This window comes from Oncorhynchus tshawytscha, linkage group LG09 (assembly GCF_018296145.1).
Source record: "Oncorhynchus tshawytscha isolate Ot180627B linkage group LG09, Otsh_v2.0, whole genome shotgun sequence".
NCBI classification, from domain to species: Eukaryota; Metazoa; Chordata; class Actinopteri; order Salmoniformes; family Salmonidae; genus Oncorhynchus; species Oncorhynchus tshawytscha.
Window position 1 is genome coordinate 5,173,462 of NC_056437.1, and position 21,798 is coordinate 5,195,259.

The 21,798-nt window shown below is 44.2% G+C and overlaps 1 protein-coding gene across 1 annotated transcript in view; it reads left to right on the forward strand.

The window, feature by feature from the left end:
- dcc (DCC netrin 1 receptor) overlaps positions 1-21,798 on the forward strand; it is a 634,145-nt gene that overhangs the window by 316,869 nt on the left and 295,478 nt on the right. The window contains exons 6-7 of the mRNA XM_042326405.1: positions 7,595-7,749; positions 9,297-9,417. Of these exons, the coding sequence (XP_042182339.1) occupies positions 7,595-7,749; positions 9,297-9,417 (276 nt within the window). The remainder of the gene's footprint in view (positions 1-7,594; positions 7,750-9,296; positions 9,418-21,798) is intronic.

Here is a 21,798-nt window from a genome sequence, read left to right on the forward strand (position 1 = left end):
CCATTGTAGTCGCTACACAGACAAACAGAGACATATTGATTCCCACTGTAGTCGCTACACAGACACACAACGACATATTGATTCCCACTGTAGTCGCTACACAGACACACAGAGACATATTGATTCCCACTGTAGTCGCTACACAGACATATTGATTCCCGCTGTAGTCGCTACACAGACCAACAGACATATTGATTCCCACTGTAGTCACTACACAGACAAACAGAGACATATTGATTCCCACTGTAGTCGCTACACAGACAAACAGAGACATATTGATTCCCACTGTAGTCGCTACACAGACAAACAGAGACATATTGATTCCCACTGTCGTCGCTACACAGACATACAGAGATATATTGATTCCCACTGTAGTCGCTACACAGACAAACAGAGACATATTGATTCCCACTGTAGTCGCTACACAGACAAACAGAGACATATTGATTCCCACTGTAGTCGCTACACAGACATACTTCAACTATATCAACAATCACGCTCTAAAGTAAGACCCAGATGCAGAGTGTGTCGAAGTAACACAGTTTATTACAACAACAGGGACAGGCAAACGACAGGTCAAGGCAGGCAGGGGTCGGTAATCCAGAGTAGTGGGGCAAAGGTACAGGACGGCAGGCTCAGGGTCAGGTCAGGCAGAGTTCAGTAATCCAGAGTGGGGGCAAAGGTACAGGACGGCAGGCTCAGGGTCAGGTCAGGCAGAGGTCAGTAATCTAGAGTAGTGGGGCAAAGGTACAGGACAGCAGGCTCAGCGTCAGGTCAGGCAGAGGTCAGTAATCTAGAGTAGTGGGGCAAAGGTACAGGACGGCAGGCTCAGCGTCAGGTCAGGCAGAGGTCAGTAATCTAGAGTAGTGGGGCAAAGGTACAGGACGGCAGGGTCAGGTCAGGCAGAAATGATCAAAACCGGGAAAACTAGAAAACAGGAACTTTAGACAAGACAGGAGCTAGGGGAAAACCGCTGGTAGGTTCTACGAACAAAACAAACTGGCAACAGACAAACAGAGAACACAGGTATAAATACACAGGGGATAATGGGGGACACCTGGAGGATGGTGGAAACAATCACAAAGACAGGTGAAACAGATCAGGGCGTGACATCAACAATATAAACAATTTATAGGAAAATGTTTTGGTCCTCACCTCTGTAAAATATTATATTTGCCTAAAATGAAATATGTTCATTATTCATTTAAGCATCATGATCGATTAATTTGCATACTGGAGGACACTGCTTTAGTGGAGGTTGACAGCTTGAGGTTACTGGAGGACACTGCTTTAGTGGAGGTTGACAGCTTGAGGTTACTGGAGGACACTGCTTTAGTGCAGGTTGACAGACTAAGGTTACTGGAGGACACTGCTTTAGTGCAGGTTGACAGCCTGAGGTTACTGGAGGACACTGCTTTAGTGGAGGTTGACAGCTTGAGGTTACTGGAGGACACTGCTTTAGTGGAGGTTGACAGCCTGAGGTTACTGGAGGACACTGCTTTATCGGAGGTTGACAGCTTGAGGTTATTGGAGGACACTGCTTTAGTGGAGGTTGACAGCTTGAGGTTACTGGAGGACACTGCTTTAGTGGAGGTTGACAGCTTGAGGTTACTGGAGGACACTGCTTTAGTGCTGGTTGACAGCCTGAGGTTACTGGAGGACACTGCTTTAGTGCAGGTTGACAGCCTGAGGTTACTGGAGGACACTGCTTTAGTGCAGGTTGACAGCCTGAGGTTACTGGAGGACACTGCTTTAGTGCTGGTTGACAGCCTGAGGTTACTGGAGGACACTGCTTTAGTGGAGGTTGACAGCCTGAGGTTACTGGGCAGTTTCTTTCTGTCTGTATTACAGACTAAACCATATGAAACTAGATGCTACTTCATCACAGTTTAATACTAGCTTTAATATTTGATTTTGTTTATATCACTAAAGACAGATAAACAGTGTGATTAAGAAGGACTTACTGTATCATAGATCCTTTTTGGAGACTCTCTCCACAGACTTAACTGGCACAAATGAGGGAGACATCAAACCATTGCATCTAACCTCCACTGTACAGGATGACTTTCTGTATGCTGTATAGTAGATTTAGCATTGTTCACATTTATGTACGCTGTTCATTTGGCAGGTGCTGTTCTGTGAAAACGGCATCTCATTCTTGTGGTATTTAACCATAGTAACATATCCCTGGCTTGTTCAAAATCTGACTGACATCTTTTACCAGTGATTCAGAGGAGCTCAGTTCTCATCCTCAGGGGGATTCACATCACGTTGTTGTTTAAAATGTTATTATTATTTATTATTGACACATTTTTAATCCCTCAGAGACAGATGGGTGTGTTGGAGAAAAGGACGGTAGCATCATAACATAACTCACTGTCATTGGTTGTCTGAGGAAATCTGACTGTCATAGGGTGTCTGAGGAAGTCTGACTGTCATTGGTTGTCTTGAGGAAATCTGACTGTCATTGGTTTTCTGAGGAAGTCTGACTGTCATAGGGTGTCTGCGGAAGTCTGACTGTCATTGGTTGTCTTGAGGAAATCTGACTGTCATTGGTTTTCTGAGGAAGTCTGACTGTCATAGGGTGTCTGCGGAAGTCTGACTGTCATTGGTTGTCTTGAGGAAATCTGACTGTCATTGGTTGTCTGAGGAAATCTGACTGTCATTGGTTGTCTGAGGAAGTCTGACTGTCATTGGTTGTCTGAGGAAGTCTGACTGTCATTGGTTGTCTGAGGAAGTCTGACTGTCATTGGTTGTCTGAGGAAATCTGACTGTCATTGGTTGTCTGAGGAAGTCTGACTGTCATAGGGTGTCTGAGGAAGTCTGACTGTCATTGGTTGTCTTGAGGAAATCTGACTGTCATTGGTTGTCTGAGGAAGTCTGACTGTCATTGGTTGTCTGAGGAAATCTGACAATCATAGGGTGTCTGAGGAAGTCTGACTGTCATTGGTTGTCTGAGGAAATCTGACTGTCATAAGGTGTCTGAGGAAGTCTGACTGTCATTGGTTGTCTGAGGAAATCTGACTGTCAAAGGGTGTCTGAGGAAGTCTGACTGTCATTGGTTGTCTTGAGGAAATCTGACTGTCATTGGTTGTCTGAGGAAGTCTGACTGTCATAGGGTGTCTGAGGAAATCTGACTGTCATAGGTTGTCTGAGGAAGTCTGACTGTCATTGGTTGTCTGAGGAAATCTGACTGTCATTGGTTGTCTGAGGAAGTCTGACTGTCATAGGGTGTCTGAGGAAGTCTGACTGTCATAGGGTGTCTGAGGAAGTCTGACTGTCATTGGTTGTCTGAGGAAATCTGACTGTCATTGGTTGTCTGAGGAAGTCTGACTGCCATAGGGTGTCTGAGGAAGTTTGACTGTCATAGGGTGTCTGAGGAAGTCTGACTGTCATAGGGTGTCTGAGGAAATCTGACTGTCATAGGGTGTCTGAGAAAGTCTGTGAGTAGTTTGTCTGAGGAAGTCTGACTGTCATTGGTTGTCTTGAGGAAATCTGACTGTCATTGGTTATCTGAGGAAATCTGACTGTCATAGGGTGTCTGAGGAAGTCTGACTGTCATTGGTTGTCTGAGGAAATCTGACTGTCATTGGTTGTCTGAGGAAGTCTGACTGCCATAGGGTGTCTGAGGAAGTTTGACTGTCATAGGGTGTCTGAGGAAGTCTGACTGTCATAGGGTGTCTGAGGAAATCTGACTGTCATAGGGTGTCTGAGAAAGTCTGTGAGTAGTTTGTCTGAGGAAGTCTGACTGTCATTGGTTGTCTTGAGGAAATCTGACTGTCATTGGTTATCTGAGGAAATCTGACTGTCATAGGGTGTCTGAGGAAGTCTGACTGTCATTGGTTGTCTGAGGAAATCTGACTGTCATTGGTTGTCTTGAGGAAATCTGACTGTCATTGGTTTTCTGAGGAAGTCTGACTGTCATAGGGTGTCTGCGGAAGTCTGACTGTCATTGGTTGTCTTGAGGAAGTCTGACTGTCATTGGTTGTCTGAGGAAGTCTGACTGTCATTGGTTGTCTGAGGAAATCTGACAGTCATAGGGTGTCTGAGGAAGTCTGACTGTCATTGGTTGTCTGAGGAAATCTGACTGTCATAGGGTGTCTGAGGAAGTCTGACTGTCATTGGTTGTCTTGAGGAAATCTGACTGTCATTGGTTGTCTGAGGAAGTCTGACTGTCATTGGTTGTCTGAGGAAATCTGACTGTCATTGGTTGTCTGAGGAAGTCTGACTGTCATAGGGTGTCTGAGGAAGTCTGACTGTCATAGGGTGTCTGAGGAAGTCTGACTGTCATTGGTTGTCTTGAGGAAATCTGACTGTCATTGGTTGTCTGAGGAAATCTGACTGTCATAGGGTGTCTGAGGAAGTCTGACTGTCATTGGTTGTCTGAGGAAATCTGACTGTCATTGGTTGTCTGAGGAAGTCTGACTGCCATAGGGTGTCTGAGGAAGTTTGACTGTCATAGGGTGTCTGAGGAAGTCTGACTGTCATAGGGTGTCTGAGGAAATCTGACTGTCATAGGGTGTCTGAGAAAGTCTGTGAGTAGTGTGTCTGAGGTAGTCTGTGAGTAGTGTGTCTGAGGAAGTCTGTGAGTAGTTTGTCTGAGGTAGTCTGTGAGTAGTGTGTCTGAGGTAGTCTGTGAGTAGGGTGTCTGAGTAGGGTGTCTGAGTAGGGTGTGCGGTTGAGGAAGAGAGCTGGAGTGATGGGGGGTTTGTGTGTACGTGTGTACGTGTGTGTATACGTGGGTGCGTGTTTGTCTGTGTTTCCGTGTGTGTGTTTCTGTCTGTGTGTGTGTGTGTGTGTGTGTGTGTGTGTGTGTGTGTGTGTGTGTGTGTGTGTGTGTGTGTGTATGGGGGAGGGGGTGTTCAGGCCCCAAATACACGGCAGTTGTCAGATGCTTAACTTGGGCAGAAAAAGTTCATGTCGATCCACTGACGCAAAAGCGGACAATGTTTGGAGTTTAATGCGCTAAGAGAAAAGCTGTGAATTGGAGAGTTGAAACTAAAGAGAAAGGAGGGACAGAACAGTAGTCAAATGTTTAGCAAAGATGTCTTGTGTGATTGTGAGACGCTTTACAAATTCAACATTCACAAGACGGGGACTTCAAACATGTCACGTCTCGGCAACTGTCCTGTTTATATGGCTTCCGTGGAACTGAAATCTGGACACAGATGTACAGTACCAGTCAAAAGTTTGGACACATCTTCTCATTCAAGGTTTTTTTTCTTTATTTTTTACTATTTTCTACATTGCAGAATAATAGTGAAGTCATAAAAACTATGAAATAACACATATGGAATCATATAGTAAACAAAAAAGTGTTAAACAAATCAAAATATTTGCACACTCTTGGCATTCTCTCAACCAGCTTCATGAGGTAGTCACCTGGAATGCATTTCAATGAACAGGTGTGCATTGTTAAAAGTTAATTTGTAGAATTTCTTTCCTTCTTAATACATTTGAGCCAATCAGTTGTGTTGTGACAAGGCGGCGGTGGTATACAGAAGATAGCCCTATTTGGTAAAAATACAATATTATGGCAAGAACAGCTCAAATAAGCAAAAGGAAATGACAGTCCACCAGACATGAAGGTCAGCCAATCTGGAAAATGTCAAGAACTTTGAAAGTGCAGTCACAAAAACCATCAAGTGCTATGATGAAACTGGTTCTCATGAGGACCGCCACAGGTTAGGAAGACCCAGAGTTTCCTCTGCTGCAGAGGATCAATTCATTAGAGTTAACTGCACCTCTCAAAGTGTAGCAGTGGTGATTTTAGCATATAAATCTTGGCGGGGCAAAAAAAATGTCAGCAGAAAAGACCCGTCAATCCAACACAGAAACTGACCCCTCAATCCAACACAGAATCTGACCCCTCAAAATCCCAGATACACATTCATGAGTTCATCTTGTCATAAACATAAATACATTGTAAACAAACAAAACAAAATAAAAGGCTCCAACATATGTAGTAGCTACCTTTATAGTAGCATTAATAGCTATATTTATAGTAGCATCAATAGCTACATTTATAGTAGCATCAATGGCTACCTTTATAGTAGCATCAATAGCTACCTTTATAGTAGCATTAATAGCAATATTTATAGTAGCATCAATGGCTACCTTTATAGTAGCATCAATAGCTACCTTTATAGTAGCATTAATAGCTACCTTTATAGTAGCATCAATAGCTACCTTTATAGTAGCATCAATAGCTACCTTTATAGTAGCATCAATAGCTACCTTTATAGTAGCATCAATAGCTACCTTTATAGTAGCATCAATAGCTACCTTTATAGTAGCATTAATAGCTACCTTTATAGTAGCATCAATAGCAATATTTATAGTAGCATCAATAGCTACCTTAATAGTAGCATCAATAGCTACCTTTATAGTAGCATCAATAGCTACCTTTATAGTAGCATCAATAGCTCCTTTATAGTAGCATTACTAGCTACCTTTATAGTAGCATCACTAGCTACCTTTATTGTAGCATCAATAGCTCCTTTATAGTAGCATTACTAGCTACCTTTATAGTAGCATCAATAGCTACCTTTATAGTATTATCAATAACTAGCTTTATAGTAGCATCAATAACTAACTTTATAATAGTATCAATAACTAGATTTATAGAAGTATCAATAACTAACTTTATTCTAGCATCAACAGCTACCTTTAAAGTAGTATCAATAACTAGCTTTATAGCAGTATCAATAACTACCTTTAAAGTAGTTTCAATAACTAACTTTATAGTAGTATCAATAACTAACTTTATAGTAGTATCAATAACTAACTTTATTCAACAGCTACCTTTAAAGTAGTATCAATAACTGCCGTTATAATGTAGTAGTATCAATTACTACCTTTGTAGTAGCATCAATAGCTACTGTCTCTTTAGGGATGATATGCACACCTAACTGTCATCATATTCTTGTTTGCCTCTGTCTCCTTTGGGAAGATCTGAACATCATCATCCACCTGTCATCATATTCCTGTTTGCCTCTGTCTCCTTTGGGAAGATCTGAACATCATCATCCACCTGTCATCATATTCCTGTTTGCCTCTGTCTCCTTTGGGAAGATCTGAACATCATCATCCACCTGTCATCATATTCCTGTTTGCCTCTGTCTCCTTTGGGAAGATCTGAACATCATCATCCACCTGTTTGCTAATGTCTCCTTACGGAAAATCTGAAGGTCTGACTTCACAACTGCTGTGTTCTGTTCCTTCTCTATCTCTACAGGGCAAACACAGTTCCTAACCCCAGCCTTAACCAACATCCATACACATACATTTAACCTCCACCTACATCTAACCTTAACCAACATCCATACACAGGAGTCTAAACCTGTACCTACGTATAATTCTAATCCTAACCGTAACCCATCTCTCTTTCTCCACAGTATCTGACTCCACCAATACGTATGTCTAACCCTAACCCTGTCTCCCTCTCTACAGTGCCACCCCAGTTCCTGAACTACCCCACCAACATGTATGTCTAACCCCAACCCTGTACCCCTCTCTCTACAGTGCCACCCCAGTTCCTAAACTACCCCACCAATACGTATGTCTAACCCTAACCCTGTCTCCCTCTCTACAGTGCCACCCCAGTTCCTGAACTACCCCACCAACACGTATTCCTATGAGAGTACGGACATGGAGCTGGAGTGTGCTGTAACGGGGAACCCTCCTCCCACGGTGCACTGGATGAAGAACGGAGAGGAGGTCATCCCCAGTGACTACTTCCAGATCGTTGTACGTCACATAGAACACAGCCTCTGTGTAGTGTATGTGTGTGTGTGTGTGGGGGGGGTTATAAACCATGTCAACCATATAATGTCAAGCACATACCCAGTGACTACATCCAGATGGTTGTAAATCACACAGGATCATGAAAACGACTCTGATGACCTTATAGGGGGTACTATAGGGGGTACTATAGGGGGTACTATAGGGGGTACTATAGGGGGTACTATAGGGGGTACTATAGGGGTACTATAGGGGTACTATAGGGGGTACTATAGGGGTACTATAGGGGGTACAATAGGGGGTACTATAGGGGGGGGGGTACTATAGGGGGTGCTATAGGGGTACTATAGGGGTACTATAGGGGGTAATATAGGGGTACTATAGGGGGTAATATAGGGGTACTATAGGGGTACTATAGGGGGTACTATAGGGGGTATATAGGGGGTACTATAGGGGGTACTATAGGGGGTGCTATAGGGGGTATATAGGGGGTACTAAAGGGGGTAATATAGGGGTACTATAGGGGTACTATAGGGGGTACTATAGGGGGTATATAGGGGGTACTATAGGGGGTGCTATAGGGGTACTATAGGGGGTACTATAGGGGTACTATAGGGGGTATATAGGGGGTACTATAGGGGTGCTATAGGGGTACTATAGGGGTACTATAGGGGGTAATATAGGGGTACTATAGGGGGTACTATAGGGGGTACTATAGGGGGTATATAGGGGGTACTATAGGGGTGCTATAGGGGTACTATAGGGGGTACTATAGGGGGTAATATAGGGGTACTATAGGGGGTACTAGGTAGGCTGGGCACCAAACTAAGAGCCAATGTATAGTTCAAGCCCTAATACTCTAACTATGTAGAAGTCAACTCAAAGATCTGACCATTTCAATAATCGATGACAAATAGCTTTTGATACAGATTGGTTAAAAATAAGAAACAGCCTTTACGTTTCTATGGTAGCCCATACATAACATACTGCCATCTATTAGGCTCCCGAGTGGCACAGCGGTCTATGGTAGCCCATACATAACATACTGCCATCTATTAGGCTCCCGAGTGGCACAGCGGTCTATGGTAGCCCATACATAACATCCTGCCATCTATTAGGCTCCCGAGTGGCACAGCGGTCTATGGTAGCCCATACATAACATACTGCCATCTATTAGCTCCCTGATCTATTATGGTAGCCCATACATAACATCCTGCCATCTATTAGGCTCCCGAGTGGCACAGCGGTCTATGGTAGCCCATACATAACATACTGCCATCTATTAGGCTCCCGAGTGGCACAGCAGTCTAAGGCACTGCATTTCAGTGCTAGAAGCGTCACTACAGAGACTGGTTTGATCCTGGGCTGTGTCACAACCGGCCGTGATTGGGAGTCCCATAGGGCAGCGCACAATTGGTTGAGCGTCGTCCGGGTTTGGCCGGGGGTAGGACGTCATTGTAAAATAAGAATTTGTTCTTAACCGACTTGCCTAGTTAAATAAAGGTTCAATTAAAATTGTTTTAAAACCAACTATGTTGTGCCTTCCTCTGCAGGATGGCAGTAACCTCCAGATCCTTGGTCTGGTGAAGTCAGATGAAGGTTTCTATCAGTGTGTGGCTGAGAACGAAGCAGGGAACGCCCAGGCTATGGCCCAGCTCATACTGAGAGAGCCAGGTAAGAGACAACCCTAACCAGGCCAAGCCAAACTAAGGCATTTCTTGTCTTCTCTGTCTTTGTCTCAGCTCACCTTCTCTCTCTCTCAGTTCCACCTATCTCAGCATAATGTCCATCTCAGCTCCACCTATCTCAGCTTAATGTCCCTCTCAGCTCCGCCTATCTCTCTCTCAGCTTAACTGTCCCGTTTATTCCATTCCAGCCATTACAATGAGCATGTCCTCCTATATCTCTTCCTACCAGCCTCCTCTGCTCCTCAACAACACACAACCTGTACCTCCACCACCCCCCCCCCTCACTAACAAACACCAGCCTTTACTCTCCTTCCTCACCTTCCACACCTCCACCACTCATCCACTCTTCACCCTCCATCTGCTGGGAGGTCATGGGTTAGGTCAGGGGTCAGACTTTAGCCAAGCTCAACCAGGATTCCTGCTAGGTGCGTCAGAGGTTTCCTACGGCAGGCGGCGAAACGCCAGATGTTTAAAGTGACTGAATGTGCTTGGCAAAGTAGAGACAGATGTGGAGCGTGTATGGTGTCCAGATTAGGACCCATATTACGACAGCGTCAGAGTCAGACGGACTCAGCGTGACACCAACTGAGGCTTTCCTAATATGGACACCGTAGGATTATTTCTCTGCGACACAGCCTCTTCGGCTGGCCGATAAAAATATCACAAATAGAGGGGACTTCGTCAATGTAATTGGGGCTTTGGGCCTTCTGTTAATTCTATTCCTTCAGATGTCAGTGGGAGAATGACTCTGTGATATTTGTTGATTTATTTTGAGATTCACACGCAAAGTTGTTACTCAACGGATACGGGTAACATTTTCATGTCTGAAATTATGTTTTTGAGCAAGGCTCGGAGTTGGGTCATAGCACCACAAACTCCAATCTATTCAACTCCTATCTGTTCAACTCCTATCTGTTCAACTCCTATCTGTTCAACTCCTGTCTGTTCAACTCCTAACTGTTCAACTCCTATCTGTTCAACTCCTATCTGTTCAACTCCTATCTGTTCAACTCCTATCTGTTCAACTCCTATCAGTTCAACTCCTATCTGTTCAACTCCTAACTGTTCAACTCCTATCTGTTCAACTCCTATCTGTTCAACTCCTATCTGTTCAACTCCTATCTGTTCAACTCCTATTTGGATATATTAGATTGTTTCTGCAAGGACTCTAATTATAATTTTTGGTCTGGACCATGCTAGTAGGAAAAGGAATATCAGTGCCATTTATGTGTGTGTGTGTGTTATGTGTGTGTGTGTGTGTGTGTGTGTGTGTGTGTGTGTGTGTGTGTGTGTGTGTGTGTGTGTGTGTGTGTGTGTGTGTGTGTGTGTGCGTGCGTGTGTGTGTGTGTGTGCGTGCGTGCGTGTGTGTGTCAAGCAAAAGGATTAGTGCCATTGATGCATACTGTATGTCGCCAAGCAAAAGGCAAGCCCCCCACCACAGCTCTACTCCGTTACCCTAATTCCTACTTTTTTAATCCAGATTGGTGTCATCTGAGATCAGGGATCATCAACTAGATTCAGACAGAGACAGATTTTTTTTCTTGAGCGTATGTTCGTATGTTCAGGGGGGCTGGAACATAATTACAAATCATTTGTCGACTGCAAATTGACCGCAAGAAGCCACAAACAGATATAATATTTGTCTAAAACATCATCATTTCAAACGTTGCTTACATTTGTAGACGTTACACATACAGTATCTCTCTACTATGCGTGGGAATACTTCGGAACCGTTCCCTTCCTGTCATAGACACAGCCCCCTGTTCCCTTCCTGTTGTAGATACAGCACCCTGTTCCCTTCCTGTTGTAGATACAGCCCCCTGTTCCCTTCCTGTTGTAGATACATCACCCTGTTCCCTTCCTGTTGTAGATACAGCCCCCTGTTCCCTTCCTGTTGTAGATACAGCCCCCTGTTCCCTTCCTGTTGTAGATACAGCCCCCTGTTCCCTTCCTGTTGTAGATACAGCCCCCTGTTCCCTTCCTGTTGTAGACACATCACCCTGTTCCCTTCCTGTTGTAGATACAGCCCCCTGTTCCCTTCCTGTTGTAGATACAGCCCCCTGTTCCCTTCCTGTTGTAGATACAGCCCCCTGTTCCCTTGCTGTTGTAGATACAGCCCCCTGTTCCCTTCCTGTTGTAGATACAGCCCCTGTTCCCTTCCTGTTGTAGATACAGCCCCCTGTTCCCTTCCTGTTGTAGATACAGCCCCCCGTTCCCTTCCCAATGTAGAAACAGCATCCCGTTCCCTTCCTGTTGTAGAAACAGCATCCCGTTCCCTTCCTAACATAGAAACAGCATCCCTTTCCCTTCCTAACGTAGAAACAGCATCCCGTTCCCTCCCTAACGTAGATACAGCACCCTGTTCCCTGACCTCACAGCTGGAGTGATGTCTGCCACCCTGCTTGCTGGGTAACATCAGCCGCCATACATGTACCTGCAGGGGAACATCTGTGAGAGCAGACCTGTCCTGTCTCTCTGCATCACACACTGTCTGTTCTCCCAACGTCTTGTTGGACTTCATTCAATTAGACGGCCTCCCTCTGGTATTCTCAGAAGTGGTGTGCTCCGACATGATGTCTATGTGATGTGTGTGTGTGTGTGTCTGTGCCCGTGGGTGTGTGAGCGTGTGCGTGTGCGTGTGTGTGCGAGCGTGCGTGTGTGCGTGTGTGTCGCAGGTAACTGAATCTCAGACTAAACTCAATATGCAGACAGATAGAAACAGCAGAAACAGCAGTACTATTCTATTACGGCACTACATATAAAGTAGCTACTGTATAAACAAGTTATGGATCCCCATTAGTTCCTGTCAGGGCAGCAGCTACTCTTCCTGGGTTTTATTATGGATCCCCATTAGTTCCTGTCAGGGCAGCAGCTACTCTTCCTGGGGTTTATTATGGATCCCCATTAGTTCCTGTCAGGGCAGCAGCTACTCTTCCTGGGGTTTATTATGGATCCCCATTAGTTCCTGTCAAGGCAGCAGCTACTCTTCCTGGGGTTTATTATGGATCCCCATTAGTTCCTGTCAAGGCAGCAGCTACTCTTCCTGGGGTTTATTATGGATCCCCATTAGTTCCTCCCAAGGCAGCAGCTACTCTTCCTGGGGTTTATTATGGATCCCCATTAGTTCCTCCCAAGGCAGCAGCTACTCTTCCTGGGTTTATTATGGATCCCCATTAGTTCCTGTCAGGGCAGCAGCTACTCTTCCTGGGGTTTATTATGGATCCCCATTAGTTCCTGATACCAAGGCAGCAGCTACTCTTCCTGGAGTTTATTACGGATCCCCATTAGTTCTTGCCAAGGCAGCAGCTACTCTTCCTGGAGTTTATTACGGATCACCATTAGTTCTTGCCAAGGCAGCAGCTACTCTTCCTGGAGTTTATTACGGATCACCATTAGTTCTTGCCAAGGCAGCAGCTACTCTTCCTGGAGTTTATTACGGATCACCATTAGTTCTTGCCAAGGCAGCAGCTACTCTTCCTGGAGTTTATTACGGATCACCATTAGTTCTTGCCAAGGCAGCAGCTACTCTTCCTGGAGTTTATTACGGATCACCATTAGTTCTTGCCAAGGCAGCAGCTACTCTTCCTGGAGTTTATTACGGATCACCATTAGTTCTTGCCAAGGCAGCAGCTACTCTTCCTGGAGTTTATTACGGATCACCATTAGTTCTTGCCAAGGCAGCAGCTACATTGGAGCAAAATGAATGCAGCTTCTACAACACATTGTTTGTTCCCTCAGACCACTACTCTACTACCACACATCTACAATACATTAAGTGTGTTCCCACAGACCACTACTCTACTACCACACATCTACAATACATTAAGTGTGTTCCCACAGACCACAACTCTACTACCACGCATCTATAATACATTAAGTGTGTTCCCTCAGACCACTACTCTACTACCACACATCTACAATACATTAAGTGTGTTCCCTCAGACCACTACTCTACTACCACACATCTACAATACATTAAGTGTGTTCCCTCAGACCACTACACTACTACCACACATCTACAATCCCCATTATTTCCTATATCTACAACATACTAAGTGTGTTCACTCAGGCCACTACTCTACTACCACTACTCTACAATACATTGAGTGTATTCCCTCAGACCCCTACTCTACTACAACACATATCTACAATACAAAATCCATGTGTACTTGTGTGTGGAGTGCGTATGTTATCATGTGTGTGTGTATGGTGTGTCTGTACCTTCACAGTCCAGTATGTGTGTGTCTCTTCACAGTCCACGTGCGGTGCCGTGAAGTATATTTTTGATCTGCTTTTTTAAATCTAAATCTCCTGCTGCATCAATTACCTGATGCGGAATAGAGTTCCATGTAGTCATGGCTCTATGTAGTACTGTGGAATAGAGTTCCATGTAGTCATGGCTCTATGTAGTACTGTGGAATAGAGTTCCATGTAGTCATGGCTCTACGTAGTACTGTGGAATAGAGTTCCATGTAGTCATGGCTCTATGCAGTACTGTGGAATAGAGTTCCATGTAGTCATGGCTCTATGTAGTACTGTGGAATAGAGTTCCATGTAGTCATGGCTCTATGTAGTACTGTGGAATAGAGTTCCATGTAGTCATGGCTCTATGTAGTACTGTGGAATAGAGTTCCATGTAGTCATGGCTCTATGTAGTACTGTGGAATAGAGTTCCATGTAGTCATGGCTCTATGCAGTACTGTGGAATAGAGTTCCATGTAGTCATGGCTCTATGTAGTACTGTGGAATAGAGTTCCATGTAGTCATGGCTCTATGTAGTACTGTGGAATAGAGTTCCATGTAGTCATGGCTCTATGTAGTACTGTGGAATAGAGTTCCATGTAGTCATGGCTCTATGCAGTACTGTGGAATAGAGTTCCATGTAGTCATGGCTCTACGTAGTACTGTGGAATAGAGTTCCATGTAGTCATGGCCCTATGTAGTACTGTGGAATAGAGTTCCATGTAGTCATGGCTCTATGTAGTACTGTGGAATAGAGTTCCATGTAGTCATGGCTCTATGTAGTACTGTGCGCCTCCCATAGTCTGTTCTAGACTTGGGGACTGTGAAGAGACCTCTGATGGCATGTCTTGTGGGGTATGTATGGGTGTCCAAGCTGTGTGCCAGTAGTTTAGACAGACAGCTCGGTGAATTCAACCTCTGATAAATACAAGTAGGGATGAAGTTAATCTCTCCTCCAGTTTCAGTCAGGGGAGATTGACATGCATATTATTAATGTTACCTCTCTGTGTACATTTAAGCGCCAGCCGTGCTGCCCTGTTCTGAGACAATTGTAATTTTTCTCTTTGTGGCACCAGACCACACAACTGGACAATAGTCAAGGTGCGAAAAAACTAGGGCCTGTAGGACCTGCCTTGTTGATAGTGTTGTTAAGAATGTAGAAACTAGGGCCTGTAGGACCAGCCTTGTTGATAGTGTTGTTAAGAAGGCAGAGCAACACTTTACTATAGACAGACTTCTCCGCATCTTACTGTAGCTACTGATGAATCAATATGTTTTGACCATGACAGTTTACAATCTAGTGTTACTCCAAGCAGTTTAGTCATCTCAACTTGCTCAATTTCCACATTATTCATTACAAGATTGAGTTAAGGTTTACGGTTTAGTGAATGATTTGTTCCAAAACCATGCTTGTAGTTTTTTTAATATTTATATTTATTAATATTTAATATTTATTAATAGTTAATATTTATGACTAACTTATTTCTTGCCATCGATTCTGAAACTGTCTCCATCTCTTTGTTAAGTGTTGATTTGATTTCATTTGCTGTGGCAGCTGACATGTATAGTGTTGAGTCAGCAGTATATTTTGACACAGAGACTTTACTCTAAGCCAGTGGCAGGTCATTAGTCAAGAGTTTTAAAAGTAAGGGGCCTAGACAGCTGCCCTGTGGAATGCCTGACTCTACCAGGATTATGTAATAAATGTGTTGTGTGCAGCTACTGGTTGCTCCTCATTATACACCACAGACGAGTAAATCGTATTTACATCTTCAACATAGGAATCGCTATAAAACGTATTGTATGCCCTCTTATACACTATATTAGGCCCAGCCTTTGGAAGTGAGTTTTTCCCCCTAGATATGGCTACTAATCATGTTTATCAAATCAAATATATTTATAAAGCCCTTCTTAAATCAGCTGATATCTCAAAGTGCTGTACAGAAACCCCCACCCTAAAACCCCAAACAGCAAGCAATGCAGGTGTAGAAGGACGGCTATATACAGTATATTGTGATCACCCCGCCCTCCTTTTGGAAAAGCTGACCACGACTCCATTTTGTTGATCCCTGCCTACAGACAGAAACTAAAATAAGAAGCTCCCACGCTGAGGTCTGTTCAACGCTGGTCTGACCAAGCTGACTCCACACTCCAAGACTGCTTCCATCACGTGGACTGGGAGATGTTTCGTATTGCGTCAGATAACAACATTGACGAATACTCTGATTTGGTGTGCGAGTTCATTAGAACGTGCGTTGAAGATGTCGTTCCCATAGCAACGATTAAAACATTCACTAACCAGAAACCGTGGATTGATGGCAGCATTCGCGTGAAACTGAAAGCGCGAACCACTGCTTTTAATCAGGGCAAGGTGACTGGTAACATGACCGAATACAAACAGTGCAGCTATTCCCTCCGCAAGGCTATCAAACAAGCTAAGCGCCAGTACAGAGACAAAGTAGAATCTCAATTCAACGGCTCAGACACAAGAGGTATGTGGCAGGGTCTACAGTCAATCACGGACTACAAGAAGAAAACCAGCCCAGTCACGGACCAGGATGTCTTGCTCCCAGGCAGACTAAATAACTTTTTGCCCGCTTTGAGGACAATACAGTGCCACTGACACGGCCTGCAACGAAAACATGCGGACTCTCCTTCACTGCAGCCGAGGTGAGTAAGACATTTAAACGTGTTAACCCTCGCAAGGCTGCAGGCCCAGACGGCATCCCCAGCCGCGCCCTTAGAGCATGCGCAGACCAGCTGGCCGGTGTGTTTACGGACATATTCAATCAATCCCTATACCAGTCTGCTGTTCCCACATGCTTCAAGAGGGCCACCATTGTTCCTGTTCCCAAGAAAGCTAAGGTAACTGAGCTGAACGACTACCACTACTAGCACTCACTTCCGTCATCATGAAATGCTTTGAGAGACTAGTCAAGGACCATATCACCTCCACCCTACCTGACACCCTAGACCCACTCCAATTTGCTTACCGCCCAAATAGGTCCACAGACGATGCAATCTCAACCACACTGCACAGTGCCCTAACCCATCTGGACAAGAGGAATACCTATGTGAGAATGCTGCTCATCGACTACAGCTTGGCATTCAACACCATAGTACCCTCCAAGCTCGTCATCAAGCTCGAGACCCTGGGTTTCGACCCCGCCCTGTGCAACTGGGTACTGGACTTCCTGACGGGCCGCCCCCAGGTGGTGAGGGTAGGCAACAACATCTCCACCCCGCTGATCCTCAACACTGGGGCCCACAAGGGTGCGTTCTGAGCCCTCTCCTGTACTCCCTGTTCACCCACGACTGCGTGGCCACGCATGCCTCCAACTCAATCATCAAGTTTGCGGACGACACAACAGTGGTAGGCTTGATTACCAACAACGACGAGACGGCCTACAGGGAGAAGGTGAGGGCCCTCGGAGTGTGGTGTCAGGAAAATAACCTCACACTCAACGTCAACAAAACTAAGGAGATGATTGTGGACTTCAGGAAACAGCCCCCTATCCACATCGATGGAACAGTAGGGAACACCCCTATCCACATCGATGGAACAGTAGTGGAGAGGGTAGCAAGTTTTAAGTTCCTCGGCATACACATCACAGACAAACTGAATTGGTCCACTCACACAGACAGCATCGTGAAGAAGGCGCAGCAGCGCCTCTTCAACCTCAGGAGGCTGAAGAAATTCGGCTTGTTACCAAAAGCACTCACAAACTTCTACAGATGCACAATCGAGAGCATCCTGGCGGGCTGCATCACCGCCTGGTACGGCAACTGCTCCGCCCACAACCGTAAGGCTCTCCAGAGGGTAGTGAGGTCTGCACAACGCATCACCGGGGGCAAACTACCTGCCCTCCAGGACACCTACACCACCCGATGTTACAGGAAGGCCATAAAGATCACCAAGGACATCAACCACCCGAGCCACTGCCTGTTCACCCCGCTATCATCCAGAAGGCGAGGTCAGTACAGGTGCATCAAAGCTGGGACCGAGAGACTGAAAAACAGCTTCTATCTCAAGGCCATCAGACTGTTAAACCGCCACCACTAACATTGAGTGGCTGCTGCCAACACACTGACTCAACTCCAGCCACTTTAATAATGGGAATTGGTGGGAAATGATATAAAATATATCACTAGCCACTTTAAACAATGCTACCTAATATAATGTTACATACCCTACATTATTAATCTCATATGCATAAGTATATACTGTACTCTATATCATCTACTGCATCCTTATGTAATACATGTATCACTAGCCACTTTAAACAATGCTACCTTATATAATGTTACTTACCCTACATTGTTCATCTCATATGCATACGTTGATACTGTACTCTATATCATCGACTGCATCCTTATGTAATACATGTATCACTAGCCACTTTAACTATGCCACTTGGTTTACATACTCATCTCATATGTATATACTGTACTCGATATCATCTACTGTATCTTGCCTATGCTGCTCTGTACCATCACTCATTCATATATCCTTATGTACATATTCTTTATCCCCTTACACTGTGTATAAGACAGTAGTTTTGAAATTGTTAGTTAGATTACTTGTTGGTTATTACTGCATTGTCGGAACTAGAAGCACAAGCATTTCGCTACACTCGCATTAACATCTGCTAACCATGTGTATGTGACAAATAAAATATGATTTGATTTGATTTGGACTACATCCGATGGATTTGGATCTTAAGCAAATTTCTGCTTGAATTAGTAAAGATGTGATCAATACATGATGATGATTTCATTCCTGTAATTATACATAATAAAAGATGTGACTTGCCTTAATGACTTTGCTACTTGTTTTTCTGTCACATTCAGGGGGTGTGGGGGTGTGGGGATTGTGGGGGGATTGAGGGTGCGAGGGTGTGGGGGTGTGGGGGTTTAAGGGTTGTGAGGATGTGAGGGTGTGAGGGTGTGGGGGTGTGAGGGTGTGAGGGAGTGGGGGTTTTAAGGGTGTGAGGATGTGAGGGTGTGAGGGTGTGGGGGTGTGAGGGTGTGAGGGAGTGGGGGTGTGGGGCAGGGAGTTGTTAACCTACAGTTTCACAATACGGGGGTGTTAGCCTGTTTATAATTTAATCAACATGACATTAATTCGGTGAAGAACGTATCATTGATTAAATAACTATTTAAACAAGAAGTAAAAGACTGGTTCAATTAAGAACCACAACGGGGACTCCAGCACTGTTACAGTCTTAGTCTGTGTCTGGGAACTATAGATTATCCTAGAGAAGACAGATTTTCCTTCTATTTTATTTTTATTTTTTTTACTCATCCTTTCCTTTTTTTAATCACTGCTCAAACAATGTGCTCTGGTGTCGTCAGTGACGGCCTCCCCAGAGCCTTAGCTGGAAACAGCAGTAACCGCACAGATGGCTGAGAAAACTGAAAGGGTGCGTCCCAAACGGCAACCTACAGTTATAGTGTACTACTTTTGATCAGACCTCTATGGTCCTTCGTCAAAAAAAAAAAGTAATGCAAACTAAGGGAATATGGTGCCATTTGTGACACAGCCAAAGTCTCACAGAACCAACAGAAAACAGAGCAGAGGAGCCAGAGAAGGTCAGACTGACAGTTGGAGTCAGAAACCCCTGGTTACTGTCACCACGGGAACCCCTAGCAACTAGAGCCCGACTGATTTCTCGGTTGACCAATATTTTTGGACGATATTAGACTTTCGCGTATACATTTGTATCTGCTTTTAATCCCAAAAAGGACCGATATAACGTGTAGAGAAAATGCTAGAAAAAAAAGTATGTTCTTTTGACTTTTGTTTTGCATTCCATTATTTGTCCTGAAGACAGGGTTGCCAGGTCTTGCTAAAAATGTCTAACCCAATGACCTCTGAAAACCCTTTTTCGCACCAAGAGAGGAGTTGCCACATTTGTCAAGTAAACCCTTTTTTTCCCCATGATGTTATCGAGCGAATTAAGAAGGAGTATCAACTCAATTTTAACAACGTAGGCTAAGAAGCAAAATGTGGGTTTCCCATCAAAATAACAATTATTGGGAATTTAAGATAAATCTCCCTTATTAAACTCTGCAGATCATTTTCCATCAATGGATGTCAATTTCACTTGTTTTGACAGCTGTGATTAAGCAATAAGACCCAAGGAGGTGTGGTGTAACCACCACCACAGATCATTCATGTTCAACACACCACCACCACAGATCATTCATGTTCAACACACCACCACCACAGATCATTCATGTTCAACACACCACCACCACAGATCATTCATGTTCAACACACCACCACCACAGATCATTCATGTTCAACACACCACCACCACACACCACCACAGCACAGCGTGTCCCCTTCATATGGAGTGTGTACCTTTTCCATGCCCATTAGGCTCACACTCCAAAGACAAGGCACTCAAACCAGGCTTTAGAAAGTCAAGTGTCTCTGGCATGACATGGGTCAACTACACCCTATCTCAACAACATTCCCTGCTAGCTTTGCTTTGTATTGGATGTGCGACTGAAGGACAAGCGTCATCTGTGTCCTGCGTCCCAAATGGGGCCCTATTCTCTTCTCTATGTGAAGTCGTTTAACCCGGAGACCATAGGGAGCCATCTGGGAAGTATCATCTGTCGTTATCCATAAAGAACAAGATGTGAATAGAGAAGTAGTCAGTAGGCAGTAGTGGTGACGTCTGGTGGTGTTTATAGCCTGACCACATCAAGGAAACTTCAAAAAGCAATAAAAAACGCTATAAAGTTGAAGTCGGAAGTTTACATACACTTTATGTATTAAAACTCGTTTTTCAACCACTCCACACTTGTGTATGACACAAGTCATTTTTCCAACAATTGTTTACAGGCAGATTATTTCACTTATAATTCAGTGTATCACAATTCCAGTGGGTCAGAAGTTTACATACACTAAGTTGACTGTGCTTTTAAATAGCTTGGAAAATGTCAGAAAATGATGTCATGGCTTTAGAAGCTTCTCATAGTCTAATTGACCTAATTTGAGTCAATTGGAGGTGTACCTGTGGATATATTTCAAGGCCTACCTTCAAACTCAGTACGAAAGTATAAACACCATGGGACCACGTACTTTTGTGCAAAAAATGCAAATGAATACAAATGAATCCCAGAACAACAGCAAAGGACCTTGTGAAGATGCTGAAGGAAACGGGTACAAAAGTATATATATCCACAGTAAAACAAGTCCTATATCGACATAACCTGAAAGGCCGCTCAGCAAGGCTGAAACCACTGCTCCAAAACTGCCATAAAAAAAGCCAGAATACGGTTTGTAACTGCACATGGGGACAAAATCGTATTTTTTTGAGAAATATCCTCTGGTCTGATGAAACAAAAATAGAACTGTTTGGTCATAATCACCATTGTTATGTTTGGGGGGAAAACGGGGAGGCTTGCAAGCCAAAGAACACCATCCCAACTGTGAAGCATGGGGGTGGCAGCATTATGTTGTGGGGGTGCTTTGCTGCAGGAGGGACTGGTGCACTTCACAAAATAGATGGCATCATGAGGCTGGAAAATTATGTGGATATATTGAAGCAACATCTCAAGACATCAGTCAGGAAGTTGAAGCTTGGTCGCAAATGCGTCTTCCAAATGGACAATGACCCCAAGCATACTTCCAAAGTTGTGGCAAAATGGCTTAAGGACAACAAAGTCAAGGTAATGGAGTGGCCATCACAAAGCCCTGACCTCAATCCTACGGAACATTTGTGGGCAGAACTGAAAAAGCGTGTGCAAGCAATGAGGCCTACAAACCTGACTCAGTTACACCGGCTCTGTCAGGAGGAATGGGCCAAAATTCACCCAACGTATTGTGGGAAGCTTGTGGAAGGCTACCCCGAAACATTTGACGCAAGTTAAACAATTTAAAGGCAATGCTAACAAATACTAATTGAGTGTATGTAAACTTCTGACACACTGGGAATGTGATGAAAGAAATATAAGCTGAAATAAATAATTCTCTCTACTATTATTCTGACATTTCACATTCTTAAAATAAAGTGGTGATCCTAACTGACCTAAAACAGGGAATTTTTACTGGGATTAAATGTCAGGAATTGTGATAAACTGAGTTTAAATGTATTTGGCTAAGGTGTCT